This window comes from Lethenteron reissneri, chromosome 47, assembly GCF_015708825.2.
Source record: "Lethenteron reissneri isolate LAM-NWPU_2019-01 chromosome 47, ASM1570882v1, whole genome shotgun sequence".
NCBI classification, from domain to species: domain Eukaryota; kingdom Metazoa; phylum Chordata; class Hyperoartia; order Petromyzontiformes; family Petromyzontidae; genus Lethenteron; species Lethenteron reissneri.
The window spans coordinates 1,089,968-1,103,932 of record NC_083825.1 but is presented as its reverse complement, the minus strand read 5'-3'; the positions used below and the strand labels follow the sequence as shown (position 1 = coordinate 1,103,932).

At 43.4% G+C, this 13,965-nt stretch overlaps 1 protein-coding gene across 2 annotated transcripts; it reads left to right on the top strand.

The window, feature by feature from the left end:
• The first annotated feature begins 172 nt into the window (after positions 1 to 172).
• Positions 173 to 13,518, top strand: PAQR3 (progestin and adipoQ receptor family member 3). 2 transcript variants are annotated; one of them, XM_061571510.1, is made up of 7 exons: positions 173 to 308; positions 4,043 to 4,239; positions 5,244 to 5,406; positions 6,196 to 6,351; positions 7,285 to 7,482; positions 8,621 to 8,711; positions 9,385 to 13,518. In XM_061571510.1, exons 2-7 carry the CDS (start codon positions 4,058 to 4,060, stop codon positions 9,525 to 9,527), a joined length of 933 nt encoding a protein of 310 aa, XP_061427494.1. In that variant the 5' UTR covers positions 173 to 308; positions 4,043 to 4,057; the 3' UTR covers positions 9,528 to 13,518. The 2 variants fall into 2 exon arrangements, with proteins under 2 accessions (XP_061427494.1, XP_061427495.1); XM_061571511.1 differs by lacking the exons at positions 173 to 308; positions 5,244 to 5,406 and having other exon boundaries at positions 4,105 to 4,239.
• The last annotated feature ends 447 nt before the right edge of the window (positions 13,519 to 13,965 follow it).

Below are 13,965 nucleotides of genomic sequence, written 5' to 3'. Positions count from 1 at the left end.
GCTTCAGGAAAATAATTGTTAGCATTTGTCACCCCGCGTGGTACCCATAAGCAATAGTCGGCACTTGTGAAAACCGCGTACGATGACGTCACGCTCATCGATGAACGGGCTCGAAACTCGCGATTACGTCACGCCCGAGGACGCAAGACGCGCAACGCCGGATGACGTCACGCCGCCACCCACGTGACGTGCCTTGACTCGGTTAAGGGGACAGGGTGGTGGACAACGACAGGTCCCGGGCGCGCGTTTGTTGTCGTCCCAGCGGGTGACGAGGGCACGAGAGGAGGGACACGAGCGGTGAGGAAGAGGTGAGGAAGCGGTGAGGGGGCCGTGGGACGCGCTCGCTGACGGGCGGAGTAGAGGGGGGAGCCCGCGGGCTGCGCCGCCGTGCTACTGAGGGATGCCAGCGGCACCAACCGGCTCCGCAGACACGTGACGCGCCGGTGACGTCGCTCCCATTGCCCACCGACTGTCGCTCGGAGCACGCGAACCACACAGCACTGTAGAGCGCGTGTCACTGTGTATGTGACACTGTGTGTGTGTCACTGTGTGTGTGTCACTGCGTGTGTGTCACTGTGTGTGTGTGTCTCTGTGTCACTGTGTGTGTATGACACTGTGTGTGTGTGTGTCACTGTGTGTGTGTCTCTGTCACTGTGTGTGTGTCACTGTGTGTGTGTCACTGTGTGTGTGTGACACTGTGTGTGTGTGTGTGACACTGTGTGTGTGTGTCTCTGTGTGTGTGTGTCACTGTGTGTGTGTGTGTGACACTGTGTGTGTCTGTGTGTGTGTGTGTCACTGTGTGTGTGTGACACTGTGTGTGTGTCACTGCGTGTGTGTCACTGTGTGTGTGTGTCTCTGTGTCACTGTGTGTGTGGCACTGTGTGTGTGTGTCACTGTGTGTGTGACACTGTGTGTGTGTCTCTGTGTCACTGTGTGTGTGGCACTGTGTGTGTGTCAGTGTGTCACTGTGTGTGACACTGTGTGTGTGTGTGTCTCTGTGTCACTGTGTGTGACACTGTGTGTGTGTGTCTCTGTGTCACTGTGTGTGTGACACTGTGTGTGTGTCAGTGTGTCACTGTGTGTGTGACACTGTGTGTGTGTCTCTGTGTCACTGTGTGTGTGGCACTGTGTGTGTGTCAGTGTGTCACTGTGTGTGTGACACTGTGTGTGTGTGTGTCTCTGTGTCACTGTGTGTGACACTGTGTGTGTGTGTGTCTCTGTGTCACTGTGTGTGACACTGTGTGTGTGTGTCTCTGTGTCACTGTGTGTGTGACACTGTGTGTGTGTCAGTGTGTCACTGTGTGTGTGACACTGTTTGTGTGTCTCTGTGTCACTGTGTGTGTGGCACTGTGTGTGTGTCAGTGTGTCACTGTGTGTGTGACACTGTGTGTGTGTGTGTCTCTGTGTCACTGTGTGTGACACTGTGTGTGTGTGTCTCTGTGTCACTGTGTGTGTGACACTGTGTGTGTGTCAGTGTGTCACTGTGTGTGTGACACTGTGTGTGTGTGTGTCTCTGTGTCACTTTGTGTGACACTGTGTGTGTGTGTCTCTGTGTCACTGTGTGTGTGACACTGTGTGTGTGACACTGTGTGTGTGTCAGTGTGTCACTGTGTGTGTGACACTGTGTGTGTGTCTCTGTGTCACTGTGTGTGTGGCACTGTGTGTGTGTCAGTGTGTCACTGTGTGTGTGACACTGTGTGTGTGTGTGTCTCTGTGTCACTGTGTGTGACACTGTGTGTGTGTCTCTGTGTCACTGTGTGTGTGTCAGTGTGTCACTGTGTGTGTGACACTGTGTGTGTGTCAGTGTGTCACTGTGTGTGTGACACTGTGTGTGTGTCTCTGTGTCACTGTGTGTGTGGCACTGTGTGTGTGTCAGTGTGTCACTGTGTGTGTGACACTGTGTGTGTGTGTGTCTCTGTGTCACTGTGTGTGACACTGTGTGTGTGTGTCTCTGTGTCACTGTGTGTGTGACACTGTGTGTGTGTCACTGTGTGTGTGTGTCACTTTGTCACTGTGTGTGTGTGTCACAGTGGGGAGCGGTAGTGTAGTGGTGAGCGCTACGCTGCGCTACAAACCTGGCGACCCGGGTTCGATTCCCGCTCACGGCCAACACCAGTGACGATTATCTGAACCGGTCCCGGGCCTCCCCTAGGTCGACTCAGCCTCAAATGAGTACCTGGTGCGGTGTGTAAACATTGTGCCACTAGGGAGACAAAGGCGGTCGGGCGTTGTGCTGGCCACCCACCCCCTCGTGTACCGTTCCGGCCTTCATAGGTGCTCGCTAACAGCACTTGCCCCTACAGTCTGTTAAGGCTATACGGGGGATATTTGTCTTTGTCACTGTGTATGTGTGTCACTGTGTATGTGTGTCACTGTGTGTCACTGTGTATGTGTGTCACTGTGTCACTGTTACACTGTGACACTGTGTGTGTCACAGTGACACTGTGTGTGTCACTGTGACACTGTGTGTCACTGTCACTGCTTGCGACTGTGTCAGATTTTGCCACTGCTCGTGCCACTGCTTGTGACACTACGTGACTACTTGTGATGCGGAGCGGTAGTGCAGCGGTTAACGCGCTGCACTACAAATTTGGCATCCCGAGTTCGATTCCCTCAAGGTACCAACAGTGACGATTTTCTGGACCAGTTTTGGGCCTCCCCTAGGTCGACTACGCCTCAAATGAGTACTTGGTGGGGTGTGTAAACATCGCCATTAGAGAGACAAAGGCGGTCGGGCGTGGTGCTAGCTACCCACCCAGCCGTGTGCCGTGTCGGCCTTCATAGGCGGTCGCTACTAGCACTTGCCCCAACAGTCTGCTTAGGCTATTTGGAAGGTCTTTGTCTACTTGTGATGTGTATATAACACTGTGATTGTGACATGATGTGACTGTGCTTGTGACATTGCCTGCTTGTGTCACGTGGCCTTAACGTGCACATAGCCTGGCACAAGCGCCGTGGTGCCGCCACTGAGTGGTGAATGGCGGTAGTTGTGTCACTCCGTGTCACTCTGTGTCAGCTTGTGAAGTTGCCAGTTTGTAACACTGTGTAAACTTCGTGTTTGTGTCACTTCTTGCCCGCTTGTGACACTGTGACCCTGTCTGCTTGTGGCAATGCTGCTAGGATGTTGCATGTATGATGATTCATCATATTGTTGAGCGACCAAATATACAACATTATCTTCTTGCTTAATTTGCTTTTGAAAATATTATCTGGACAATTGTAACACATTGATCGTAGGGTTGACTATATTAGTCAAGACAAAGACACCGTGACATTTCTTGAGGTTGCTGTATAAATAACTTGATAAATATAGTAGTTCCCTCGTCATCATTTCCACTGATTTGTATTTGGACCAGGCTCTAGGACCAAACATACTTTATTACGTGCAACTTACCCTTAGAGACTAAGAATTCCTCACAGCCCACTATCACTATCTCATGGGTTCCCAGTAAAATTCGCCAATTAAAACCAAGCAGCAGGGCAGTGATGGAATGCAAATCCAGCGTCTATTCTGTTACATTTGTTAACCCATTGGCACTTTGCAAACATGTGCAGACATGTTTAACACGTAGGCTTTCGCGACTAATATTATCCACAAAAAAGGTTTTTTTGGGTTAGTTCACGTAAAATAAATGTGTCGTTAACCCGCCACCACCCGACGCAGCCAATGAGTAAGGGGTTTGTCGCGTAAACAGAACGTGCTAATTAGTACTGCTACAGCACACCCGTGTGTTGGACAGTAAACCCACAACATTTACAATTTGAGTATGACGTTTTGCTGGTAATTACAACCAGCCGCATGACGCAATTTGCCAAACCTCTCTAATAATCCTCGTCGTGGCTCTGTACCCGAAGTTACAAACGACTGTACTGCTCCTTACTTATGTGAGCGTGCTTATATGCCTGCGTTGCCTAGGTTGTGTGCATCGTGGGATACAAACTCAAGTTTCATTCAAGTTTGATGCCAAGTATTTATTTTAACGCCTCCTAAACCTGTCATCTAACCTATACAATTATTTTTTTATGTCTATTTTGTAAACAGACCACGTTGGCCACCATGTCGCACAAACTGCTGAAGCCTGTAAGCTACATGGAGGGGGGGTACAGCTACTGGCCGGTGCTGTCTCCACGTGGAATCCGCCTGTACACCTACGAACAGGTGCCTTGTTTCCTGAAAGGAAACCCGTACATCACGGACGGATATCGAGCGTACCTGCCCTCTCGCCTCTGCCTCAAAAGGTGACGTTGCGTGAACAGCATTGTATGTTTTTAGTCGGTCCGGGGTATTACATGTGGGGAAGTGCATAATGATCCTAGGAATGTTAATCATGTAACTTTACAGCTAGCAATTCACTGCTGGATGAGGGCTTCTCCACACCATGCCTCACTTCACTCCACTCATCAGTGCCGGTTGGTAAATGTATTGAGCATGGATGTGAGGGCATAGAAGTACGGTGTTCACATTTTTCTGTCCTGCCTCCTGCAGCTCAACACAGTCCCACAAGTAACCCATAACAGCTGTTTTATACGCGGTGGTCGCCCATTCATAATAAGAACTCGTTAATCACTCTATTTGTTTTGTCCTGCGTTAACCCTGATTACTTATTTATGGAGGAAAGCCACTCTGAATCATACGACCATTTTTCAGAAGGTCCTGCCATATAGGGTTTTTATTTCAAGATTTTTTCAAACAGTTAGTGAATGTTTATGTGTGTGGGAGGAAACCAGAGCAGCCGGAGAAACTCCACATGCGAAGGGGGCAACACTATCCCCATACAAATGGAAAAATATGGCGATTAGTCCACTTGCTGTACTGCCTTCTCTTTGCAAGCCAGGGTATGGCACCTTGACGCCCACGGCAAGGGAGTTTCACAACGTCTGTGCGATCCACCCACCCTCACCTCTACAGTGTTGGATTACAGGCATACAAAGCCACCACCACCGGGCTAGCAGTGGCCAATATGTTGATCGCAAATTATGTTTTGTGAATCCCAGGATAAATCAGAAAAAAACACACACCAATTTTCGTTGCAACTGATAGAAAATAAAAATCCGTCACGAAGAATTCATGCATAAAAAACTTCTCCCAATAGATAGTGAAAGTACTTTATGTCTATAGTATATTACAGGGTTAAATAAGGGTCAACTTTCTGGTGGATCGTGGAGCCCATTGAGATCCACCAAAATGGAGAGCAGTACATTAGCCAGCGCTGCATTAACCTTCTGTAAACGCTCTCCTGCAGCCTGTTCATTGTGTCCAATGAGACTGTGAATATCTGGAGCCACCTCTTTGGATTCTTGCTCTTCTTCTCCCTCGGGGTCTATGACACCCTGGTGATGCTGCCAGCCGCTCAAGCATCACACGACGATTACATCATCTACACAATCTTCCTCTTCTGCTTCCAGGTTAGCAAGTACCCACATTCCTTTTTCATGATGCAAGTTAACTGGTGAATTATTGTTTTTTCTAACTTTTATTATGTTGGTGTGGAATTATGTAGGTAATCGATTGAATTGAATGCCCTTACATATATTGTTTCTTTTTCCTGCAAAAATAATTTGTATTTTGCTTTGTCATAAAGTATAATAATGAATAACAGTAATTATTTGCAGTCGATGCACTACCTACCAATCATCCAGATGATGCACATTCATTTCAATAATAATTTCTGCATCTCCAAACAGATAAATTGAGTTATATTGGATGATCCTTATGGTGGAAAAGAATACCATTCATTTGATTGAAAATTCGCTATTCAAATGAATGTCATTCTTTTAACACCCGAAGAATTCATTCCGTGGTAAATCCAGCAATTTCCACTGAATTATTATAAGGAAAATTGTGAAATGTTGATGAGAGGGTTGACTAAATTATTCAAGGCATTATGACATTTGTAAAGGGTGCTATATAAATAACATTTCATAAATGTAGGAGTGACATTCAAGCTCCCGGTCATTATTTTCACCGATTGTTATTTAATACAGGCTTCAGGAGCAAGCATATTTGATTACTTTCAACTTTATTAAACCTGTTAGAAACGTATTCAAGTACATGGAGAACTGATTATGGAAGTCATAGCATAGAGAAGCACTCACTGTTCCTTCTTCCCATGGTGGAATTGTGGAATTCAAATATAATTATTGCAGAAATCGCCCAGCAGTAATGCTGACCGTGCCTGTCCATCGTGTCGCTAGGTGTGCATGCTGTGCTCTACTGGTTACCACCTCTTCTGCTGCCACCGCTCGGAGAAGACAAGTCGGCGCTGGCTGGCGCTGGACTACGCTGGGATATCTGTTGGATTGCTGGGATGTTACATACCAGGAGTATTCTATGCCTTTTACTGTGAAGAGGTAATTTCCACTGTAGTCACATGCAACGATGGTTCACCCCAAATGATAGCCATTGCCAACCCTAGCTTAGGCTGAACATCTCTAAAAAAAGCTTTATCTCATTGGGTTCTTGAAGCTTAAATAATATGTAAATATCTACGTCTAAATTTCGTTTTTATGTATATTTTTTTTGTAATGCTTTGCTATCCCTTTGTGCACAAAATATAACAGTTTCATGTAAAATCAGATATTACTTATTTTTTAAATGTAATGAAAATCAGAACCAATTCTGGTTAAGCCACATATATTCTTAGTTTGTGTTTCTCATCAATGTTAATAGTCTGATAAACCTGCTCTGCATTACTCCACTAATTATCACTCAAATTGAGTTGGCTAAACATCCCAATTTAGGATCACAGTGCTTGGTCAAGTATTTTTGCCAGTACTGGCTGCATTTTGATGCTGCTATAAAAACTATATTCACTAAAATCTGTAAATGAGAAAATCCTTCACAACAAAATTATATAAACCACAAATGAATAGCAGACACTTTTTACAACCTTGACCTTATCAGTGTTGTCACCTTTGAAGCCTTGACATGGGCGTCATTTCCCATGTGCAGGTCTGGTGGGGGAGCGGTAGTGTAGCTGCTCGCGCTACGCTGCGCTACGAACCCGGCGGCCCCAGTTCGATTCCCGCTCACGGCCAACACCAGTGACGATTATCTGAACCGGTCCTGTGCCTTCCCTATGTCGACTCGGCCTCAACTGAGTACCTGGTGTGGTGTATAAACATCGCCACTGGGGAGATGAAGGCGGTCGGGCGTGGTGCTCGCCACCCACCCCATGGTAGTGCCACAGTGCCGGCCTTCCTCGGTGCTCGCAAGTAGCACTTGCCCCAATAGTCTGTTAAAGCTACATGGGGGGGGGGGGGATTTTGTCTTTGTCTTTGCAGTACTGGAGGCAGGTGTACCTGGTGACGGTGCTGGCCGTCATGCTGCTGGTCTTCTTTGCCCACATCCACCCGCAGTACTTTTCCCCGCAGTGGTATACCACGCGCCTGGTCATCCTCTCCTGCGTCTCTCTCTACGGTGTCATCCCCACCGTGCACTGGATCGTGCTCAACGGAGGACCCACCACCACTATCGTGCAGGTGGGGTGGACGAAATATTTAGCAAATAAAGGGTTATGCGTCCTGAGCCACGTGAATTTGACAAACGTATGATGTCAAGCACACGCCTGCCCAGAAACGTAAAGGTAATCGCCGAGACTTAATCGGGCGGTCGCAAAAAGCATCGTTGATATCTAAGTTGACTGGTAGAGAACTCCATTGCTCTGCAATTTTAAATGAGAGACGGCTGTAATTTTCAAACTCTTCTCACGATCTCATTTTTATAGCACGAACAATAATCTGCTTTTTTACATAATAAAATGCCAAGAAGATGTGTTGTTAGGTGTTGTTTTAGTTATGTTCTCTAGGCTTTAAATAATATTCTAGCGAAAAAGAATTACGTGAATAGGAGCACACATTTCTTCGATTTGTTAGAGCAATTTTATTTATTGAACCGTGTTAGTCTTCTGTATTCGTTACGCCCACCTCTTTGGTGTCGCTATCTTTATTATGTCTTCTGGGCTTCTTTGGCTGTTCCAATGCAATGTCGATTTGTTACATGGACATCCAATTTATCCAGTTACCCAGTTAGTTTGGATGGCAATGCCCTACAGCCACTAGCAGTACACTTTATTGTTGGGGTGCAGAGGATCCCAGTCAGCAGCCAGCCAGGATACTCAATGCATAGATTATTTTTAAGAGTAGCATGATTACTCGTACTTTTTATATGACTCAGATACCATATAAAAGTACGAGTGATGCGAGCATTTTAATGGTCTATATGCACTTCAATACAATGTAAAAGATGCATTGCAACCTCAATCCACTTTATAAGATGTGGGATATTCTACAATTTTAGTCATGTCATTTGTGATGAACTGCGATAACAATGATTGTAATTTCAGCTAACATTGATCCTGTAATTGTAAAAACAGACCACAGATCTACTTTTTCATTTCTACTTTTTAATTCTATTTAAAAAGAGTCTTTGAAATAGTAATTTGGTGGTGATGAACATGTATCCAAGAAGGAGTTTGTGGATCACATAGATTTGTGAAGCCCAAACCCATATAATCTCTTTGGGATTGTGGTTGCATTATGTAAAAAAAATTGTATATATAAAAAACACTTGTTTTAAAGAAACGTGTATCTAATTCTTAATTTCTCTTTATCTGCTTAGGACTTCTCACCCCGAGTGATGATCATGTACCTGCTTGCCGGCGTTGCATTTGTCTTCTACGTTGGCAAGGTTCCGGAGAGGTACTTTCCTGGTACGGTGATCTCTTTGCTTATTTCGTTCATTTCTTTAATTTATTTATATATTCGTTTTATATTTCCTAAACTTTTGTGCCACTTTTACATCGAATGTTGCTCTTAGATTAGTATCCATTCAGATATCTCGCAGAACAGTGCATCCCTTCGTGGCAGAGAATGACCATGGAAGTTGATATCACAGAACTACCGCTCAAATCCATTAAAGTGACCTCTGGTCCAAACGATAGGGGGCGCTAACCCACCCACTCTCCCACTTAAGAGAAATATCATCACGTGACATTTTTAATTCTCAGAGCTGGAATTCTAGCCAAATGAAGTGCAGAGCCAAGTTTTACGTTCCAATTTTTTGGTGCAGTCATTAGTTACCAGTGAAGCACGGTCAAATAATCCCTGTGACCCTACATGGCAGACAGAACCCCTCATCCAGCAGTGGATTGACACAGGGCTGTATATGTACATGCATGCTAGATTATTCAGATAACAATCTAATGCTCCGGTCTATATGGCATGGCTATGTATGTGCCCAGGAAGGCATTGTTGCCTTTGATATTATTGGACATTTCTTCAGAATTTTAAATGTAATTCAAGTTTCAATTAATTACAGAATGTCAGTGTACGTCATGAATGCTATCAATGTATTCCATGCGTGCATGTGTGTGTGTGTTGCAGGCCACGTGAATTTTGTGGGTTCCAGCCATCAGTGCTGGCACATCCTGGTGGTATTTATGTTTTACTGGTGGCACCAAACCGCAGTGCTGATCATGAAGTATCGCCACAGCACGCCCTGCCACGAGACGTCGCTCCGGTCATGAGGGCCAGAGCACAAAGCGCTGCATTGTGTGCAATAACAAGGGGGTTAGATTCAAACAGAAAAACACTACATTTTGTATGGGAAGAAACATCTTTGGATGTATTGTCCTATGCGAAGTGCATGTTATATAAGATATATAACGTTAAAAAAGGAAGCACTCCCATCGCGCTTCTTGAACTTTCATAACAGGATGAAAACCAAAAACATTGTGAATGGGTATTTATTATTGCTGATTTGACGACGTTTTTTCTAAGTCTTACTTGCCCGTGGCAATTGACTGCAAAGAGCGAGGTCTTTCAAATATTTCTGTCATTTGTTGAATGCTATGATATTTTATTTATTAATTTCTTTACATCGATGCTAACATTGTTGCGGATATGCTGCAATTAATCAGCTGGCTTTGGAGGTGTGCATTAACCATTCTATAAAACATACTCTGAATGTATTAGTCCTCTATCATCAGGATATCGTCTGTGACACGGAAAGTCGAGACTACTGAAATGTACAGAAAGATCTAAAATCAACTTGCGTTTGTCATGCACAAATCATGGTCAGTAGTCGTTTGTATTTGACGTGATTTCAGTGGCAATCTACCTGTAGTCTGCAGACATAAATGCTTTATTTATAGACCTGGTCAGGGCTGCCTTGTAAAAAAAAAGACTCCGGATCGTCATGGGTTTTTTAGCTGGTTATAATTAAAGGTCTTTAATCTTTCTTAGTTTTATGTTTAGATTAAGTGTATCATGTATATTTCATTGAATTCGCGCACATCTATCAGATCAAAACAAGCATCACTGAAGCAGTGTAAAAATAACAAAGATGAAAGAAATTGGTTCTCTGAGACAATGTCCTTCGCAGAGTATTGAGCCGCTGCTTATGAGGTCCTGTATCTTAATCCCAGTTCATGAGCTCAGACGAGACGCAGCCGTTGACTTGTGGGCAATCACCCGAGGTGGCATAACAACTTTAGCGGTTCCAATGTCTTTGTCGTCATTAGCAGTGCATTCTGTGATAACAATTCGATATGAGTGAGCTGTCATATAATTTAATCCCAATATCCATGTATATGCATACATCGTTAAGACTAAAGTTTTGCTATTTTAGCTGGCACCAATCTCTGCTCTGGCCCATGGACTGAGTCGGCTGTCCAAGATTAAACCAGATTCTCAATCACAAAGAATTTATGGCCTCAGCCTGATTATAATTGACCATACAAAAACAACATCGTGTAAATGTGGTTTCCCTGTTGCTTGGCTGGTCCCAACCCTAAGGGATGAAGCTTTTAGTGAGTTCACCGTTCAGCCTTGGAAGTGCTTCTATATTGCCTGCAAGTACTTCTGTGTTGCCTGACTAAAAGGTCGTTCATTGTTGACAGGAAGATTGGTAGTTGTCCACTGTCAGCTCCCACAGCATTGCCCTGTTTTGATGTGAGGCTGAATTTACTAAGAGTTCCAACAAGATACGTTTTTTTCTCCTGCCTTAATTTTTTAGTTTTTTGTCAAAATATAGATTCGATTCTAAATTAGCCGCATTAATGAGGCTGAACACTGTATGGGTAAATATTGGGGGGTGTTTTTTTGTTTCTTTAACATGAATTATGTTGGTTGCAGAAGATTGACAGATGGGAAGATGTGGTGGAGGGATGGGGGCCATATGACATGCGGTGCCGATGTGTGCGTTGCACTGTGAACCTGGCGTCCAACGGTTGCTTCCCTGCCAGGGCTAGCATCGGCGGTGAGTGATGTTTGGTCTGGTCCAAAGCATCCCTTCTCCAATTTGCACTGAAGTGTGGTAACAAAAAAAACCCTTGAACTAACATGTATAGGGAGGCCTTCATCCAGCAGTGGATTGACGGTATGTCACAGGAAAAGCTGAAGGATCGAGTATAAAAACGAAATCGTGAGGTATTGTGACAACAGTGTTGGCCGTGATAATCTCTTGCAAGTGCAAATTATCATCGGCGTTTCTTACTCAACCTACGGCATGCTTGGGTGTTTGTAACATTGAATTAAACGGGTGACACAAAGGCCACACTAACGTCTGTCAGCAAAACTTAACAAAGTAAAATTAAGTGCAAAGACTGCTGGAGACACGGTGTATATAGGAAAGGATTGTAGAATTAATCATGAAGACGAGGCCTGTCGTGGTTGGGGCGTGCAGGATGGGGGTAGAGTACTTCGATAAAGGCAAGCCTTTGGAACGTGGAATTAAGGGGACAGCCTCAAGTCAGATCGATATGGGGGAGGGAGGTGGAGGCTGGTATGATCGCATCAGTGGCATTCGCCACAGTGATCTGTTGGATCATTTCAAGAATATGTCCATAGCCCATTTGAACATTCAAATAGGTGTGACCACAATACTGTGGTTAGATTGTGCTGTAAAAAATAAATACGGGGAAACGGTGAGACGTGAAATACAATTCAAATAGAGTTTCTGGGTACGTTATTGTGCTGTGAAAGACTGCGAGATATGTCTGTAAATATTGTCCCAGGTTAAATGGACGAGTTTCATGTCCGATATTACATTTGTATTTTTCGTAATTCATATAAAACTTGAACGTGTGTGCAGTGTTTTGAGTTGCCATAACACTGTTCTTCACAATACCACCTTAAACCACGTGATATCTTACTACAGCCTGCACTGGTGCAATCGCATGTGTAACACTTTAATAACTACTAACTCTATCCATAAAAAAAAACTTTTAGTATTTCTACATTTTTTATGCTGTATTATCTTTTTTTTTACTTGGTGTTTTATTGCCCACAAATGTGTATCACCTTTGTTGTAGCAGACATGTTCGTGTTAAATTGTCCTGCAGTTATATTTACGAAACAATTACCGTCTCAATGCAAATCAACATTCATGAGTAAAATAGATTTTTGACACGTTTCAATGTCGTTTTTCATAAAAATGTTAATGCTTAAAATGTACAACGTCATAATGTGTGGGTTTCAATCGACATGTCAAGATGTTGGAAGATTAAAAGGCAATGTTAATTGTTAAACATTGTTTGATTAAAGTATTTTAATAAGCTGAAGGATCTTAATGACCTGTTGGTTTGTAGATTATCATTGGGTCAGAAATATATCTACAAATGTAATTTTCCGCATACAAACCGTCATGTTATTATTTTTGGTATTTCAGAACATTAACTTGCACTTACAAGGTCCTATTTTTTCTTATAAGCCTTACTACCAACATACCACACTCTGAGATTCATGATCAATGTGCTCACAACATTGGCAATTGTAGCAATAAAACCCACCTTGTATAAAACATTTAAATCATGCAGTTTACAATAAAGTTTCCGAGCTCAAATCCCAACGCTTCATCCGTTTGCAGTCAATAAATCGGTTCCACTGGTCAACAGGAAGTAATCAATTTACAATTTGAGTACGACGTTTCGTTTTAGTAACTAATTAGCACGTTTTGTATACGTGACAAACCTTACTAATTAGCTGTGTCAGGTGCTGGGGGGTTAACGACACATGTACGCGATCTCATCCAAACAAACCCTTTTTGATTAATATTGGTCACGAAAGCCTACGTGTCAAACTGAGGTCATCAGTTGACCTAAGGGAAGTTAACATGATATGAGTTTTCAACTTGATACAGATGGGCTCTGCTTAGCTTTTTACAGCAGGGATACACTTGTAGTGGACTTCACTAAATTAAAACCATGTTAATTTGTGTTATTATTCTCTATGAAAACATGCATTGCACTCAACAGCTCTGGGTCGTCTTTGCTCGCTATCGAACCAACCCGGGTCCCGAGATCTTTGAGAACATCCCAATGTCTTTGTCCCCAATTACGTTGAAGCTCTGAAACAGAAACGCGTGATAGTCTAATAATCAATGCTGAGCCATGCTTACAATTAGCAGTGGTGAACACGTATTTCTTCTAGATTTGAAGCTTTCGTGACTGCAAGGATTCACTCAGGTTTTTTCGGTAAAGTCACGTAGGTAAACATAAAATAATACAAATAAAATAATAGAAATAACTAATACTATTTTATTTCTATTATTTCAAATATCTTATTTTTATTTATATTCTTTTATTTTTACCTATGTGACTTTACCGAAAAAACCTGAGTGAATCCTTGCAGTCACGAAAGCTTCAAATCTAGAAGAAAGAGTATGAACACGTATGTTTGTTAACACACGCTTTATTGTTTACTTAAAACGTGGGCAAATGTGTCTAACTTTATAACAAAGTTTTAATAATTATAAACGTGTGCTTCATAAACTCCTAACGTTTTACCAGTTGCAGTCGGCTATGTCACCAGCTCATTGTGACGTCTTGCCTGTGCATAACATCCACCCTCGTGTGACCGTTCTCAAGAGAAATTAAAATTGCATGAACTCTCTAAACCGTGATTGTTCCTTATTCTGAAGTGGAATTGCCTTGGTAATAACAAATGCGTGAGGTTCTTGGTCTG